A 19,401-nucleotide genomic window follows, 5' to 3' on the forward strand; every position below is an offset into this window, starting at 1 on the left:
GTCCTTATGTAGAGGTCAGAGGTCATGACAGAGATGGTAAATGGATATTAATCATTTACATGAATCCTGTTACAGTAAAGCAGAATGAAATGCAGTTAGTAAAACACCATCAAAGCTTAAGCTCTAAATACATATTTTGTTATTCAGCAAACATTTTGAATCTGTGGTCCTGGATCCTGAGTCCTGGATCCTGAGTCCTGGATCCTGAGTCCTGCATCCTGAGTCCTGGATCCTGAGTCCTGGATCCTGAGTCCTGGATCCTGAGTCCTGGATCCTGAGTCCTGCATCCTGAGTCCTGGATCCTGAGCCCTGCATCCTGAGTCCTGGATCCTGAGTCCTGGATCCTGAGTCCTGGATCCTGAGCCCTGGATTTCGAGTCGTGGCTGAACCTGTCTCTGTGGTCCTGCCTGACTCTCTGTGGGGTTTCTTTGGAAGTGTTTCCTTGTACGATGTGAGGGTCTAAGGACAGAGGGTGTCGTGTTGTCATACTGATATTCTGTACAAACTGTGAAGTCCACTGAGACAAATGTAACATGTGTGATATTGGGCTATATAAATAAACATTGATTGATTGATTGATTGATTGATTGAATCTCTCATATATACAAAAACACAATGACGGAATGTATCCCCTGCTGTAGGACAAAAGCAGAGACTAAATGTCCTTGCATATATTTGAGTAAATAGGAATTCATTTCAATCCTTCACCTCCTCATATTAATGTACAGAAAGTAAGACAAATGTTCGAGACATTTGACTTATTGGCTTCCCATATCAAAATAGTAAACCAGGAGAGAAGATGCAGAATAGTCAGAGAAAGATGTTAGAATAGGTACAATTCATGTACTGTAAACGCATGGGGTGGTTTCTATCTCTATCGGAATATCAATTTGACCCACCGTGTATAAACATAATGCAACAAAATATGTCCAAGCAGTATTTGCAGCACAGTTATACATATTATTTATAAAAACTGTTGTTTGAATAATACATCTTTGCAACAGATGTCACTTGAATGTCCTCATTTATATTAAACGGAAATCAGATCCTTTGTTTGGGTAACTTTTTCCACTTCCTGTGGATTTGTGTAATGTGTTGTGATCCCTGGTTCTTACACTGCATTAGTGAGACAGCTGCCAATCCCTGGGCTCCACACAAGTCACATCACTCTGGCCAAATTTCACTATGAGTTCATATGGGACCAACTCAAATTGGTGTCACCATTTTATCTAAATCCGATTCATTGAGTTTAGGTCCCGAAACCTAACAGTCATAATTTATGCAATACAGACTAATACAATCTTGTGCATAACCCTGCTATGTGCAATATACACTCTTTTGAATTCTACTTTTGTTAATCTGAATTCTACTTCACTCAGCAAAAATCATTACATACAATCTCAACGTTATGTTCACTTTTAAAATGCTGTTCCTTATTTTAACCATAGAGTATAGTGTATTTATTTGTCTTTATAATTTGCTAACGTGTGCTTGTCTCTATATTTAATACTGTATGTTGGCTTACTTTAAAAAAATTGGATTGCCTTTTATCTGCCTGTCACTTTTGCTGTGACGCTCTAAAATGTCCCCGATGCGGAACTAATAGAGAATTTCTGATTATAATTAAAGAAAGAAATGCAATTAAGTATAGACTCTAGACCAGGGGTTTTCAAAGTGTGGGAAGGTGAGCCTCCCCTCAGAGAACATAAGAACAGCCGCGCCCCCCCTCCCAATTATTATTGCTATTATTATTATTATTATTATTGTTGTTGTTGCTATAATGCAGGGGTATTCAATTGCATTTCAAAGAGGTCCAGTAAGAGAAAATGAAGACTGTTTCTCTCCTCTTGTCTCGTATCTGTGTGTGTGTTTGAATCTATCGTGCTGACTCACTGACTGCACCCATTTGATTGGCTGAGTAGCATCACCTCCTTAAAACATTAAACAATAACTTTTTTAAACCTTTTTATCTTTATGTTTTAAACATATTGTATAAAACTTCCCCACTACTTGGACTATTCCTTGCACCCCAGAATAAGCCCGAATGGTCTCAACCATATTGCATCAGTAACGTGCACTTTGTTGTTATAACAAGATCGCAAGGACAGTGGTAGCGATCGGACAATTGAGTGTTGTTCAGTTTGTGTGTTGTGGAACATGCGTGTCCGTGCATGAAAATATACCACACACCCAATTACAATTGCATGTTCAATTCACTACCCTGGAAGTTAATAAAGTTGTTACAGTTGGAACAGCCTGTGGACAGCCGTTCTTCCTTGCATGCCAGTCGCCGACACCTTCTTACAGAGGACAGGAACATTTAGCTGTAGCACGACCCGTATATTTTTCGCACGCCGTGTTCTCAACACATATTTTTTAAACATTTTTTACAGTTTCAACATCGTGGATACATCCTTATATGCTCCCGGCAACACACTGAACGTTAACTGTGCCTCCTTATTACACTCACCCCTACTTTAGTGGGAACAATGAGTCTGCGTCTTTGATGCACACAGGAATAAACGATCATCCTCTGGCTGCAGCCTTGACCGGTGTTGTGCCAAATTATGCCCCCCTGTCATGCCCCCCTTAAAAATATGCTGACAAAGACTATGTAACATTTGTAAACATATATTTTGATTATTATGTGACAAATATGTAAAATTAAACAATACATTTTAAAGCACGTGTATACAGACAGGACGTAACAATAATAACAAAAAAAAAAGATTTAAAAAAATTTTTGAAAAGGAAGTGACGAATGAATTTCGACACCACTACCATCAAATACGGAGCGAAAAGTTTAACCACAACAATCAAGACTATATGAGCTACCACTAAACAACTCACAGTCTGAAAATTACCATTAATAAAAACCCTGAACGTTTACTTTTCGTTTTAAACATCGTTTTAAGGTGTAAACGTGTCATTTAGAAATGCGCGTTCCCGTGACAAGGGGGGCATTTCATGACGGGGGTGCATAATTTGGCACAACACCGGCACTTGCTTTTGATCAAAGTCAATGCGGAAAACCCGCACTCACACAGGTAGGTGGAGGTGAAGGGAATGAGCACTTTTACAGCCCTTTTGGCGAGGTGGGGGAACTCGGTCTCCACAGACAGCCAAAAGTGTGCAAGTGTCACTTTACTTGTCTTTTTCTCGTTGTTTTTTTTCTCACGCTGCGCCTCCCCTGAAGCTCTCTGGCGCCCCCCAGGGGAGGCGCGCCTCACACTTTGAAAACCGCTGCTCTAGACGTATATCTATGTACAAAATCACAAATATTTGAACTATGTAAAGAAATTACTCAAATAATTAAAAACAATGATATGATATGCAGATACTTTGCATTGCTTTAGATAAGGGTTGGACAAGTCAATGTCAGACATTCAAGCATCAAAAATGTCTGCAGGAAAAGAAGAGGCAAGGCTCAAAGCTTAAGCTCTGAATACATATTTTATTATTCAGCAAACATTTTGAATCTGTGGTCCTGGATCCTGAGTCCTGGATCCTGAGTCCTGCATCCTGAGTCCTGGATCCTGAGTCCTGCATCCTGAGTCCTGGATCCTGAGCCCTGCATCCTGAGTCCTGGATCCTGAGTCCTGCATCCTGAGTCCTGGATCCTGAGTCCTGCATCCTGAGTCCTGGATTTCGAGTCGTGGCTGAACCTGTCTCTGTGGTCCTGCCTGACTCTCTGTGGGGTTTCTTTGGAAGTGTTTCCTTGTATGATGTGAGGGTCCAAGGACAGAGGGTGTTGTATTGTCATACTGATATTCTGTACAAACTGTGAAGTCCACTGAGACAAATGTAACATGTGTGATATTGGGCTATATAAATAAACATTGATTGATTGATTGAGTCTCTCATATATACAAAAACACAATGACGGAATGTTTCCCCTGCTGTTTAAAACATTTTAATTCAGGAATTAGGAATCATATTGATAAAGAAAAGTAAAGGTGGTTCTATTATTAGATAATATCACTGAATGTCTGGAGTGTAGCTTAGTCTCTTGGAAATTGGCATGGGAACCAGAGGTTTGTCGGTTCAAGTCCCAGAATGAAACCCCACACTTCTCCCTAGCTGCTGTATATATAGCTGCCTATCCTAAAATAGGACAGAAGCAGAGACTAAATGTCCCTGCATATATTTGAGTAAATAGGAATTAATTGCAATCCTTCACCTCCTCATATTAATGTAAATTAATGTTAATGTTGAAAAATGTTAGAGACATTTGACTTATTGGCTTCCCATATCAAAATAGAAGATTGCAGAATAGTCAGAGAAAGATGTTCAGGTTCTTTCAACGATTGAAGTATAGGCAATACCAAAGAGCAACTGAATATCAGGCAGACTTTCATATCCTATTGAAGATTTATTGAAAAGAGCCATAACCAGGTTTTATTGGAAGGAAATTAAATGTCTAAAGCACTCCACTGTGATCTGAGTGGGAGAAGGTGGCCCACTGTTCTAATCTTCTTTATGCTCTTTGTGTTGCAGGACCTGCCATCCCTGTGGGAGTGGACGTTCAGGTGGAGAGCTTAGACAGCATCTCTGAGGTTGATATGGTAAGAAAGCCTGTGTTTATTAAAACCTTTCTAGAACTATTTATGTATTTTACTTTTTATATCTTTATGTTGCTTTGTTGGAGGAGCTTGGGATTGCCAACACCTACACTGAAGCTTTTGTGCATAATATGCCGATTAAACCTTTGGATATTTGAGAGCTGTATACAATGTGACAGAACTTTAAAGATGATGCAGGTCATAGTATGAGACCTGCGATACACTTGTATTAATTGACATGAATCCCATTGAGAGTTATTCATTAAATAATACTTTATGTAATATATGTATAACTTGTGGGACAGCATTATCTCCTTTCCTTTCCTAAAGGATGGTCCAGTGTATACTATGCTAGAGGAGATAGCAAAGGAAGCATTTAGGCTCCTTTCCTATCATAAAGGATTCTAACAGCTCCTAGCATGGCTGGCACCTAGAGACTTCCCGGTCATTTCACTCCGTTGAAAAAGATATTCGACCACAATCCTGGAGGTTCCCACCTGAGGATGTGTGTATGCAGTTCGATTGACGTCAGTTAACTGGAGCCATAACAGGCTTTAATTAATGAGTCACATCTCAAAATCAATGTAACAACCGGTCATTATGTGTCTTTGTTGCTGTGGTCTTTACCGTTTTCCAATGCTTTCAAGGCTAGATGTCTTGCAGATAGAATGGTGATGACACTTCAGTTAATTACATGTTCTATCTTGAAGTGACTTCTACTAACAGCAACAGATATTTTTATTTTCCCATAAGCCTTTGAGATCGACAGGGCTGTGACGCTTCCAGTAGATTTTTGTCTCCTGGGCTGTTGTACTTTTAGAATCTACGTCCAGTGGATGTGTAGGATCTATAGTTTGATAGATATTACGAAGATTATTTGAGGTCTCGCCAGGAGAACGTGTATACTACGTCTTTCCCCCTATTAATTTCTATTGACGGCAGCGTCCATGTAAAGTTGGCGTCAACCCTCACGGGGTGAAAACAGTATTTCCGGTCTCGAAGTTTTCATAATAAAACCGGAAGTATTCACCTCACTGTCAAATGATTTTACAGTGATATCTGCAGTACTCATCCACTAAAAAACATCAGTTTATCCTTGTTAATTAAACAACATGGATTGGTTTAAATGGTGTACAATGCTTTTGTGTTTTTCCCCTTCGATTCGGAGAAACAAATAGTTTTTTCGGAGTTTAGGATGGCCGAAGACACTACACTACCCATAATCCTCAGCTATCGTTTGGGACTATGTTGGAGTGGCAGTGCGCCAAGGTTACGCCGAGCATCAAACAGCTCTTTGAAATGGAATGACGCCCATCCACGGCACACTATCCAAAACAGGACTCGAACGTGTCCACCCCCCCCCCCTACACATGCTGGCTATTGTGTTTCGCAACATGTTCTATGGCACGTCTCTACTAGGAATTGTAGTTTTAAAAGACGTTTTCTTATTTCCCATAATTAGAAGTTATTCAACTGTGTACATCCCTGGAGGTTTAGGGGATGGGAAACACATTGGCGTTATCAAATTTAAAACATATAATTAATACATGGGTGAAAATTGCTTGTGTCCATAATGGGCAGCATTAATATATACCCACATGACAGACGGCCAGGAGGGTCCAGCACACAGGTCTGCGCGGCTGGACTTCCCGGCGGTGATGACCCTGGCGGCTGAGCGTGTAGGCTTACCGCTCCCCCCACCGCTGCCACCGAGGCCTGTAAGCCGCCTTCGGCAGGGGTTTTAAGGCCCGGGGTTTTAACCTCTTAAGCACGGTGATCCCCCCATTGGACCCCTCCCACTTTTTTTTTTTGAGACAATGTCTCAGGGCTTCTTAACATTTATGAAACTATTAATGTGTAGCACCAGATCAACCTCTCTAAAAAGGTCAAATTTCACTTGTTTTGCATCAATCTTGATACAGGGTACTTATTATATGTTATAGTTTGAATTTCTAAAGCTTTTAGTCTACTAACCCATCATTCAAGGGTGGTTTTCACTATAAGTAATGGGCTTTTTTAGGCGGAGATTAGAATTTACATGTTTTTACTATGTTCCATATGAATTTACTTTAAAATAAAAACATCTATATTGATTCTGACACTTCTACATCCAACTCACAGATGTAACCTTGCTTTGAGAAAAAAGATAATTAATTTACCCCTTTTAGAAGTGAAGATATAGTCTTTGTTGTGTTAGTGGCATTTTCGAGCCTGAAACCTGAAAAACAGGCTCAGGGCTTAACCTGTTACGCACGGCCCCCCCCGGTACCGGGCGGATAAACGCGTCATTTGCAGGAAACAACGTCTAAGGAATCTTAATATTTAACCTGTTACGCACCTTCCGCCCAGTACCGGGCGGATAAACGCGTCATTTGCAGGAAACAACGTCTAAGGAATCTTAATATTGAATAAAACTATGAATGTGTTATATCCATGTAACGGGAAGAAACTCAGCTAACTGATCTTTTTAATTTAAAAAAAAAAAAAAAACGCACAATGCTAGCACTCAGCCTCTGAATTAGCCACGAGCTAAAAAATGTAACCTTAACACCCAGAAGTGGGGGTTTTTGGCTAAATCTCTCTAAAAAGGTCAAATTTCACTTGTTTTGCATCAATCTTGATACAGGGTACTTATTATATGTTGTACTTTGGATTCCTAAAGCTTTTAGTCTACTAACCCATCATCCAAGGGTAGTTTTCACTATCTGTAAAAAATAATTTTTGGACGGACACTATAATTTACAGTTTTTTACTATGTAAAATCTGAATTTTCTTTAAAATAAAAAACATTTATATTCATTCTGACACTTCTACATCCAACTCACAGATGTAACCTTGCTTTGATAAAAGAAATTATTCATATAACCCTTTTAGAAGTTAAGTTGTAGTCATTTGTTTTGGGCATGTCATTTTCGAGCCTGAAACATGAAAAACAGGCTCGGTGCTTAACAGGTTAATAAAACTATGAATGTTTTATATCCATGTAACGGGAAGAAACTCAGCTAACTGATCTTTTTAATTTTTTTTTCCAAAAAAACCCCACAATGCTAGCACTCAGCCTCTGAATTAGCCACGAGCTAAAAAATGTAACCTAAAACGGCACTTAAACTCACAATAACTCCCTTATTACTTATCCTAGATGCACAGCCAACCACTCGTTTTTGGTGTCCTGGAGACACTGAATCTGTGTAAAAAACCTCAACACTCAGTGATAAACATTTGCGACGCTATAAACGAAAGCGTACATCATAACATGTGGAGCTAAGTAGCTAGAAACGCTAACATGGCTTACCTTGGTCAAAACTGGTCTTCAATGGCATTAAAACGATAAAAAAACGATGCTGCAGTTAATCCATAGGTTCATCCAATGTATCTGTGTCCTCTTTGAAATTATTTCTGATAATCCATAAGCAATAAAACTGCTTTTTAGTTTCCAAATGTCAGAGGGAGAGATCGGTCCACTCTGATGCAAAATTATATGCGCGCAGCCCCCACCTTTTCTCTTTACAATGAGTGTGTATGTGGGCCTCCCCCTTCGATTCTATTGGCTCTAACGGTCAGAAGGAGGTGTCAACCATCAAAATCGAGCAAGGGGGGCCAGAGATATGAAAAAAAAAACATTTTCACCCAAATCACCTCAGAGGTGGGGTGGTTTTGGCTAAACCTCTCTAAGAAGGTCAAATGTCACTTGTTTTGCATCAATCTTGATACAGGGTACTTATTTTATGTTGTACTTTGGATTCCTAAAGCTTTTAGTCTACTAACCCATCATCCAAGGGTAGTTTTCACTATCTGTAAAAAATAATTTTTGGACGGACACTATAATTTACAGTTTTTTACTATGTAAAATCTGAATTTTCTTTAAAATAAAAAACATTTATATTGATTCTGACACTTCTACATCCAACTCACAGATGTAACCTTGCTTTGATAAAATAAATTATTCATATAACCCTTTTAGAAGTTAGGTTGTAGTCATTTGTTTTGGGCATGTCATTTTCGAGCCTGAAACATGAAAAACAGGCTTGGTGCTTAACAGGTTAAGAGGTTAAAAACGGCAGTTGACATTAGCCACCTTTAGCTTAGCATTGCTTAATGTGATGTTTATGTAGTTTGTTTCTAGCCTAACGTTAGCTTTTTCACTTTTGCCGTTGCATTAATGCTTCAAACATCCAAAAAGTGGTGTTAATATATGGAGATTATACTTATGATCAAAACCTGTAAGTATAAGTGTTTGCCAGATATCTTTTCCTCCAAAATTCCCAAAATCGAAAAATGCCATAGCTTTTTGTCCCCTGAGCCTTTGCACTGCTTACAATTCCTCCAAAATATGTCATCCCTGCACAACTCTATGGAAGAGGACAGATAATTAAAATCGGAAAACAAACAAAGACAGGAAGTAAAAACAGATATGACAAAGATTGAGAAACTTCAAAATAAAAGAGACATAATGAGTCTTTAAGTCATTGTTTTGACAAAATAATACCAGGTTCACAGATAAAGATGTCACATTTAATCCCGCTTTCCTTAAACCCCACCAGGACTTCACGATGACCCTGTACCTCAGGCATTACTGGAAAGACGAGCGCCTGTCGTTCACCAGCAGCACCAATAAGAGCATGACGTTCGATGGCCGTCTGGTGAAGAAGATCTGGGTCCCTGATGTCTTCTTCGTCCACTCCAAGAGGTCCTTTATCCACGACACCACCACGGAGAACATCATGCTGCGGGTCTTTCCTGACGGACATGTCCTCTACAGCTTGAGGTGTGTAGCATTTCACCGTCTGAATGTTGGTCACAGGAACCCAGAGAAGCATATTAATAATATAGGAATACCTCCCTCATAGGAAATTATATGATTAAATGGTTGCTCTTGGCTGTTAAATTCCAAGTATTAATAATACCCAAGAAAACATAAAGTTTTGTCCTTTATCGGCTTAAAACTAAAAGCATAGTTTGCAGTAAGCTGTGCTGTATTGTTAGCTTGATTTTCATTAAGTAGGCTTAACATGCAAAACCACTATTTGATCTTGAAACAAAGAGCAGATAACACTCCATGACGCCAAATATCAACTTTAAGATGATTTCAAAATTCCCCATGATTTAGACCACATATGAGTCAGAAAAACATGACAGGACTATCTTTGTGGTAAAAGTCCTTCATTTTGTCTTCATTTTGCGGCCTTATTATCTCCTTCTGTTTAATATAAAGTGGGTCGCTCCGCTAAGCCTAAAGGAATTTCCTAGTCTCTGCTTATTAGAGATTCTTCATGTCAATGCTACTTCAGGGTCTCTCTCAGGAATAACATTCTGGAATAAAACACTTCATTGGAATAGTTTCATTTGGAAACAATGTTGACACAAAGTGATTTTCCTTCAGACTGAGGCCCTGTTGTGATGCTGCCACAGGGACCTTGTGTCTGTAAAGTGGTAATTTCAGAAGGAATTTCCATCCTCAAAGAGACCCTGGTAATTTAAGGACTCGCCAAGACATTGTTTGTTTCACTATTGGACATTCAATACAATAATTCTGGTTTGCAAGGATGTGATGTTTTATGTATGTGTGTTTGTACTGTAGGTAGCAAAGGCTCACATGAAGTCTTATTCAGAGCGACAAAAATGTTATGTTTGCATGTCATACTTAATGTAAAGTCTTCTATTAGCAACAGTTACATACAGTTATATAGCACAAAAAAACACATTTCTCTCTTTTCTAATATATCAACAAGACTGCTAACTGCAAAACCCTTAACAAAATAGGGCAGTGCAGGAATGAGTCCTAAAACCCAGAAATTAGTTAGCATTTACCACTTTCCGTTCTTTAAATGTGTTTTTGGTTTGATGCCTGAAATAAGGTCTGTGACAATAGCTTAAGAAGATTTCATATTTTGTTGTGAGGCATAAAATACGTCAATAAGTGTCTGAAGTCTATGTAAATATTTCTCTATATTTGTTAATTTTAATTTTAAAATGCTTTTTATAATAGTTCTATTTTTGCTACTTTATTTCTCTTACTGTGTTTATGTATGCCACATAGGCATCAATGCAAATTCCTTGCATGTGTAAACCTACTTGATATTCTGTTCTCTATAATTAACAAGTTTAAAACTGATCTGAAATACAGAGGTTAAGAGGAAATAAAATGTCCCTGCAGAAAAAGAGTCCAAGCTCATAAACAAATAAAGATGGACTCCCCTGGAGGAGTGATGATGCACACAAAGAAATACTTCAAATATTAACAATAGAAACAGTTAAATAATTGAGCTTTTTTTAAATACAAAAAGTAAAAATGGATCCTGAGTTTATAACATGAGGTGGGTTCAGGCGGGAGTGGGAACCCGATCACAGTTTGCTGTAAATAGACAGACTCTTCCTACGTGTTGAGAGAAGAACATGGTGTGACCTGTGGTTTCTGCCCTGTCCAGATGAATGTGTCATTCAGTGCCAAAGATTCAAAGATAACATAAAGTAGATGTTTTTACCCAGGTCACAGAAAACAATAAAAAGACTCACAAAAGATAATCATGGAGGTCTTTTCCAGTCACTGTTTGATTAGATTGAGACACTGCGTGACATCATGACGTAACAACCTGTTGACTGTGTGTCTCTGTGTGTCTCTGTGTCTCATCTGGACAGAGTGACAGTGACAGCAGCTTGTAACATGGACTTCAGCCGCTTCCCTCTGGACTCTCAGACCTGCTCCCTGGAGCTGGAGAGCTGTGAGTCCCTCTCTGCTTCGCAAATCATAAAGGCTTCTTCCTGTGAGGGACCCGACCAAAACAAGAGGTCACATGGTTTTACTTCCATTCAGGGGGGGACCAAATCACTACCACATCACTAGACCGTGGTGGAAAGTAACTAAGTACATTTGCTCAAGTACTGTTCTTAATTTGAAGTACTAGTCATGTTTTACTACTTTATACTTCTACTCTACATTTTGGAGCAAATTTCGTACTTTTCACTCCAATACATGTAGTTTATTTATTATTTATTTACTAGTTACTTTATCAATTATTATTTGTACACACAATACTTAGGAAAAAAGGTTTAAAATATGTATATTTGCTATAGATTTAACCATCCAACATTATATTTAAGTAGGTAATACCATACAGTAGGTGGGTTAAGAGAAAATGAAGTGGCAGCAATTTACTTTTTTATAAAAAAATATTTCACAGTTCCAAATTCTTAAAGGTGGGGTAGGTAAGTTTGAGAAACCGGCTCGAGATACACTTTTTGTTATATTCCATGGAATGCTCTTAACATCCCGATAGCAATGAATATCTTAAGTGCTTTGACAAAAAATCCATAAAAGAATGTCATCTGTGGAAGCCGTAATACTGTAAAAAGCACAACCAATCATTTTAGCCGGCCCGGCTAAAATAACTGGATGGCCTACCTGCCTGTCAGCCTTCCATCTGTGCACAAACTTATCTCGTGCCCTCATTGGTCATGTGCGCGTTCGTGTGTGTTGGAGGAGGGGCTCTCTAAGGAAGTGGCAGATTTTTTCCGGTTGTGTATTTTCAAATTCTAGCGATCTCGAGCCGGTTTCTCAAATTTACCTACCCCACCTTTAAATGTGAAGATTTTCTGCTTTAGCTTCAAAATATTTACATTTTTTAAAGGTTTTGTTCTGCAATGCAAAAGATAAAGTATAGGATCATGACAGGAAACATGTCAACTCATGCTTTAATATTCTGTTTAATTTATCTTGTTATATCCGTAGAAACAAAGAATAAATAATCTGTTATTTTTTAACTTCATGTAGAGGTAGGACCCTTTGAATGTTTATAGGGATTAACGCAAACTGTCAGTACAGATATTTGAAATGAGGACAGACAGTAAACCAGAAAAAAAAACACAAAATGAGGACAGGGAACTAGCACGCTACACCCAAACACACAGACACACACACATATACATTCCTATATTACCAACAGTGGACTGTCATGCTACTACAACACGTGTTAACTGCTTTTATTTATTAAGCAGAAATACAGTTAAAGGCAGACTGCCACTATATAAATGGGTGAAGTAAGTAATTCATTGTAAATCAATGTAATCTGGAAAACACAAGCTTCTCTAAACTTGAACAGATGGCATACCATGCTGCAGGTTTATTAAAATGCATGGCCAATGAAAACAAACAAAACAAGTGAATAAAAGTCTGCCGGCACATTGTATGCCATCAGCTATTCTGGGCATATTTCACTGATTCTTAGACTGGTCAAAAACATATTTTCATCTAGTCAATGCATGTCTTGACTCTAAAAACAGACGGACCACCAACAGATTACAATGGAGAGCTGTTCCTATGTACCTGCAGGTTAACTACTTAAAGAAGCCCTGTCCTGCTTCCAGTGGCGGCTCCAGGGTATGGCTGGGGTAGGCTACAGCCATACCAAGAAATGGCTTAGCCCCACCTTAGCCCCACCATGAAAAATTATGTTAAAGTATGCAAACAAAAGTCTGCCAACTCGTGCCAACTCGCGCCGAGTAAATTGCACAGACAGCAGCAAGTAAGATTGATTTGGATCTGGAAATGCCGAAGACTAGAAACGGTTTTGAAAACTTTTGTCACGTATAGTGATCGTCTTCTCAATAAAACATCTTTGCTAATGTCTTCTGGCCAATCAGAATCACGATAACGGCGTGGTGTTGTTGCAGGAAGTCCCGACGGAGAATAATTTTGCTGTAGAACTACTCTTTATACATCCATGGATACAACATTACGTGTTGATTTCTATCAACACGTAATGAAATAAGACCCCACGGTTTGATGGTTGATAGGTGTGTGGGCTGTCTTTCATTTTGACACACAGAACAATGGGGGCTATCCACCCTTATCCACAATGTAAAGTAATTCACACAGCCTCTTTCCTCTTCTCTCTGTGAGGAGAATCCGTGTATCTACCTTCCATTTGCTTTTCTTTATTACACAAGTAAGCGGAAGAGCGTCTGAGAGGCCTTTTTGCTTTTTGCTTTTTACCTTACTAAATGGTCAAATGGTCATAGGAGCGAGGGGCGGTGATTTCAAAACAAAAGCACTCGTTTGCTTGGAACTGTGATAATATTATAAACAAGGTGAATTTAGCGATCACAACGAAAACAGCCAAGACACATTTTGAGCCCAGAAAACTAATGTTATTACGGGCACTTTTTTTCAAATCAGTAGCTCTTCATTTTTCTTCCTGCTATATTCAATGAGTGATACAAATATTATTTATCACAAGTTCTTCATAAAACTGACACTCTTGGACTCGGTACTAGTTTGACTGCTACCAGAAATAAAATAAAGTACTTTTACTGTGTACTTTGTGAGTAATCCTCTGTCAGAGTCCCCTCCATAGTACATAATGCATGTTTTCTGCTGGCTTTGATGAATGATAAAAATAAAATGTTACCATTAGTTCTTAATGAAATTGATAATGTTTTACTTTGTATTACTTAGCCTACTACTAACAATACATTGAAGTACTTTTACTGTGTATTTTTTAGAAATACTCTGTCAAAGTCCCCTGCTGAGAACAAAATCAAGCCACTTCTGCTAAGTTTGATGAGGGAATTATTTTGTGTTGGTTAGGGTTAGGGTTAGGGTTAGTTCTTCGTGAGATTGATCCTGTTGGACTCAGTACTAGTGAAACTATACCCCCACAAGTAGCTACTATGAAGTACTTACTGTGTACTTTTCCAGTAATCCTCTGTCAATGTCCCCTCCTGAGTACAAGAATGCATGTTTTTTTTTTTAATAAGCATTAAAAAAACATTTCTTCCTGAGACTGATATTGTTGGACAGAGTATTTTAAGAGGATATGGTAGACATGATATCAGCAATACTTCTAGTCAGTCCTCCGGCAGCAGCATTTTCACACCTTGGAAAGTCTTTAGAGTCTGGCCTGGAATGGATAGCTGGTCACAACTATCCTTCAGCAAAGTAACACACTCTGTCACATGGTTGCCCTCTTATGATGCTGCTGTCTTTTAATATATGATTATTTCTCAGCCGCTAGTTCGTTCCTCGCAGATTCTTCAGTCTCATCAGCCTCATCCTTCCATCAGTCCCAGTCAACGCCTCCAGCACACTTCCATTTATTTTCTCTCACCTTGTAATTACACAATCAAACAATCTATAATTTAGCTCTGGCCTTCACTCACAAAAAAACATTTTGTTGAATTGGACACATTTTTCGAAGCTCTGTTGACTGACATGCAATGACTGGGACTGATGTAAGAATCTGAGAGGAATGAACTAGAAGCAGAGAAATAATCATATTTAAAAGACAGCAGCTTCATAAGAGGCCAACAAGAGTCACAAGGGTTTGTTACTTTGCTGAAGGATAGTTGTGACCAGCCCAAGGGGTGCAAATGCTGCTGCTGGAGTACTGACTGGAAGTATTGCTGATATCATGTCTACCATATCCTCTTAAAATACTCTTTCCAACAATATAAGTCTCATGAAGAAAGGTGTTTTAACGCTGATTCAAAATAGCAAAGAAACATGCATTCTTGTACTCAGGAGGGGACATTGACAGAGGATTACTCAAAAAGTACACAGTAAAAGTACTTCATTGTATTTGTGGGAGTAGTTTCACTATTACTGAGTCCAACAGTGTCAATCTCAAGAAGAACTAATGGCAGAAAAAATAATAACAAACTCGAGAGACGGCTGAGTTGACCGCAGTGCAGAATCGCTGCATACAGTAGTTTAAATCTCCTAACAATGTTGTCCATTTTAGACACAGGCTTATTATATTTATAGCCCGTAATAACATTCATTTTCTGGACTCAATATGTGTCTGGGCCGATTTCGTTGTGATCGCTAAATTCCCCTTGTTTCCCCTTGTTTATAATATTATCACCGTTCCAAGCACACGAGTGCTTTTGTTTTGAAATCACTTCCGTGAGTTTCGCCCCACCCCTCGCTCCAATGACCATTAGACCATTTAGCAAAAACGCCTCTCAGACGCTCTTCCGTTTACTTGTTTAATAAAGAAAAACAAATGGACGGTAGATACACGGATTGAGGAGCAGCAGGTTCAGCTTTCAGAACAAAGTAACAAAAAACTAAAATGGCAGTAATTTGTTTTCAATATGTCGTGTAGTAATAGATTTTTTTTTTTCTTCTCAAGAGAGTACCAGAATGTGTATTTTATGTTAGTATTTCAAAAAATCTCCTGGGGGATAATCCCCCCAGACCCCCCTGCAGAGGTTGGGTTTTCAGCATGTCAACTCTTTCACCTGTGGGGAAATTGCAGGATTGGCTCCAGGTCGCCCTTTTTATTTACTACAAGACAAATGTGCCTTTTTCTTTCATACAGTTCAATTTGGATGACCATCATCAGTTTAAACTTGTTTAAAAAGCATACTGTAGTTCTGTGAAGGGATATCATCTGCCTTGCATGGCACAAACAATGTTGAGGATGTGGGTTTATTCCCATGGACTACATTTACTGAAAATGTATGCACTGTACTTCACTTTACTTAAGTGGATGCTGAGAAGCATATATTAGTGCACTTTTTTGGGTATTATATCTTTGGGTCGCGATTTATTGACGAAGGAAAAAAGTGGGTCCTGAGGCTTGACCAGTTGAGAACCACTGGTTTAACTCACACCTGTTGCTCTCTATGTAATTTTGCTGATTAATCTAAACTAATCTAAACCTCACGCGTGGCGTTTCACTGTCAAGGGGGGCGATATAGCGTGTATGTAATTACATTGCAAATAATGACTTGAGCCCCACCACTGTATGGGTTAGGCCTACCATAGATTACCCAACAAAGATACTCTGGAGCCGCCACTGCCTGCTTCCCTGTAAAGTGTTATATAGGTTTTTGTGCATGTAAATGGTCTGCAAACAAGGCTAAAATCCCTGTGTTCCCTCCAGAGGGAGTTTCTCTCCCACACATGAAAATGAGCATAATAGTGTCCCAACACAAAAAAAAGGACATTCAGATATCAAAATGGTTATAAAGTCTCATGTTTAAATATATTGATATGTTTAAATTAATAGAAGGGAATGAGCTCATAAATGACATAGCAGTTGGAACTGAAAAATAGTTTACTTCTGAAAGGCTGTTTCATAAAAATGGACAACAATTTGTTATGAGCCATTTATTAGGAGCTTTGTTGGAGATGCGTTATTGCGTCTAAGAGTGAATCTGATTGGTTGCTGTGGTGTCCAGATGCCTACACAGATGAAGATCTGATGCTGTACTGGAAGAGCGGGGACGAGTCTCTGAGCACCGACGACAGGATCTCTCTGTCTCAGTTCCTCATCCAGAAGTTCCACACCACGTCTCGCCTGGCCTTCTACAGCAGCACGGGTACACACACACACACACACACACACACACACACACACACACACACACACACACACACACACACACACACACACACACACACACACACACACACATATATTTCCAGTCTCTCTTAAACACAGTCATTATTTTCTATTTTCTTGATTTTCATAGTTTTGAATTGGCTTGTAAATATTAACTTTCTTTGAACTCTTTTTGGTCTCCATCGTCTCCTGAAAGAAAATATCTTATTTTTAGCTTACACGCACACAAACACAAAGACATGCATAAAAAGCTCAGACATGAGGTTATGTCTTCATTTGTGAATGGTTCTTGTTAGACGTTGTTCTTGCGTGCAATATCAGGATATTATACTAATTATTGTGTCCCAAATAACCATGTCAGAATCAGAATACCTTTATTCTTCCAACAGAGGGGAAATGTACATTACAGCAAAAGTATAGAGGCAAAAGAGAAAAATATTAATTAAGAGGCATGCATAAAATATAAACAAAAGAAATTACACAATTAAAGTTACACATCAAGGTGGTAACAATAAGTAACAGTATTTTAAAAATAACATAAAATAAGTGAACAAATAAAGGTCTACAGTCAACAAACATAAATATTGCGGATATTTTGACACCATGGTCATCCCTCTATGTTACCACTGGGGCACACACGAAAATGATAGGACCCAAATGCACGACTCCTGACAAAAGATGGTTCAAAAAAGGAATTTACTTAAGGTGATAAGCAAGGCAATACAAACACTCATGTAAAGCAAGGACTCCAATAAATGACTTTACAAATAACTAACTTAAATTCACTGTAGCTCAGATAACAACTGGCTGACAAGTATCATAAGGGTCGAAACGATCTGGCACCTGGCACAGAGAAAACACAGAATAAATAGATAGTTACGTCTGTAACTACGGTTCTATGAGTCCCGGATGACCGCCAGAGGCAGTGCTTAGCACTGGATATGTCCATCGCGCGCATGCGCAGCTCGAGTACCAAATAACAACAAAGTCACCTGTGACCCACGTGACACCGGCTACATATGCCGGTGTCGTCAGAGGATCTGTTCCCAGAATCTTCTCGCGAGCACACAAGAATTCTGAGAGACAAGATACTCTGGCGGTCATCCGGGACTCATAGAACCGTAGTTACAGACGTAACTATCGTTCTATTTCGTCCCTACTGACCGCCAGAGGCGGTGCTTAGCACTGGATGACTTATACCAACAATGTCATGAAGAATCCAAGACCTTGCTCACCACTGGAAGCAGCGGAGCTCGGCAAAAGGACCACGCCCAAAGATGGGGAGTGGCGACATTAACCCGATAAAACCTGGAGAATGTGCCAGAAGACGCCCACGACGCCGCGGCGCAGATGGTCTCCAGGGGCGCAAGATGTTGAGATGCTCCTTGTAGAGTGGAATCTCAGCCCTGCTGGCAGGGGGCGGCCACTGGCCCCATAGGCATGTGAGATGGTATCGACAACCCAGTGGGGCAGCCGCTGTTTAGAGGGCCAAACCTCTTTTAGTGCCGCTATGGCAAACAAAGAGCTGCTCCGACTGCCGTATACAGGCAGTAGCATCGATATACGCGCCCTTAGGGCACCCACAGGGCAAAGCAACTTTGACGTGCCGTTCTCCTGAATGTCAAAGTGTGCCAGCTGGGCAGGCTGATTGAAGTGGGTTTGTGGAAGCACCTTGGGCTGGAATGCCACATTTGCCCAAAGGGCAACACCTGAGAGTCCCACCTCGGGCATGTATCGCTTATGGAGAGGACATGCAACTCCCCAACTCGCTTCCCTGAGGCTATGGAAAGCAGAAATGCTGCCTTCGTGGGCAGCCACTTAGGCCCCAGCTGGGCCAGGGGCTCGAAGGGAGGAGATGACAGGGCATCCGGCAGCAGGGTTAGGTCCCAAGCCGGAGCCCTCGGGGTGCTAGGGGGATGCTGCCGTAAAGCCCCTCTCAGGAAGAGGGACACGGACCTGTGGCACCCCACCGTGGCGCCGTCGACCCAAACATGTTGGGGAGAAATAGCAGCCACATACACTCTCAGAGTGGAGTGAGAACGTCCACTATCTAGAAGGGACTGCTGTCTGGGCAACAGTGTACATGTTGTCCCAAGGAACAAGCACATGCTTGCCCCCCAGTTGGGGTAGAAAGTGTGTGAGTGCAAGCTGCACAGCCCGAAGCTCTAGCACATTGACATGGCGTGCACCCTCCTGGGCAGAACACTGACCCTGAACAGTCCTGCCCTGCCGCACTGCACCCCACCCTGAGAGACCTGCACCTACGGTGACAGTCTCCTGGCGGGATGGGCTGGCACCCATGGGCACGCCCATCAGGAGATAGGCCCTGCCCCTCCAGCGTGACAGAGAGTGGAGGCAACGCTGCGACACCCTGACTTCCCTGTGCCTGTGCCACTTGGCGCCCAAGTGAAGGCTGTTCAGCCACATCTGCATGGGGCGCAACGACAGCAGGCCTAAGGGCACAACGGCTGAGGCAGCCGCCAGTCTGCCCA

The 19,401-nt window shown here is 40.3% G+C and overlaps 1 protein-coding gene across 1 annotated transcript in view; it reads left to right on the forward strand.

Moving 5' to 3' along the window:
* gabrr2a (gamma-aminobutyric acid type A receptor subunit rho2a) overlaps positions 1 to 19,401 on the forward strand; it is a 73,401-nt gene that overhangs the window by 37,850 nt on the left and 16,150 nt on the right. The window contains exons 3-6 of the mRNA XM_034135270.1: positions 4,498 to 4,565; positions 9,104 to 9,327; positions 11,199 to 11,281; positions 16,746 to 16,886. Of these exons, the coding sequence (XP_033991161.1) occupies positions 4,498 to 4,565; positions 9,104 to 9,327; positions 11,199 to 11,281; positions 16,746 to 16,886 (516 nt within the window). The remainder of the gene's footprint in view (positions 1 to 4,497; positions 4,566 to 9,103; positions 9,328 to 11,198; positions 11,282 to 16,745; positions 16,887 to 19,401) is intronic.

This window comes from Trematomus bernacchii, unplaced genomic scaffold, assembly GCF_902827165.1.
Source record: "Trematomus bernacchii unplaced genomic scaffold, fTreBer1.1, whole genome shotgun sequence".
NCBI classification, from domain to species: Eukaryota; Metazoa; Chordata; class Actinopteri; order Perciformes; family Nototheniidae; genus Trematomus; species Trematomus bernacchii.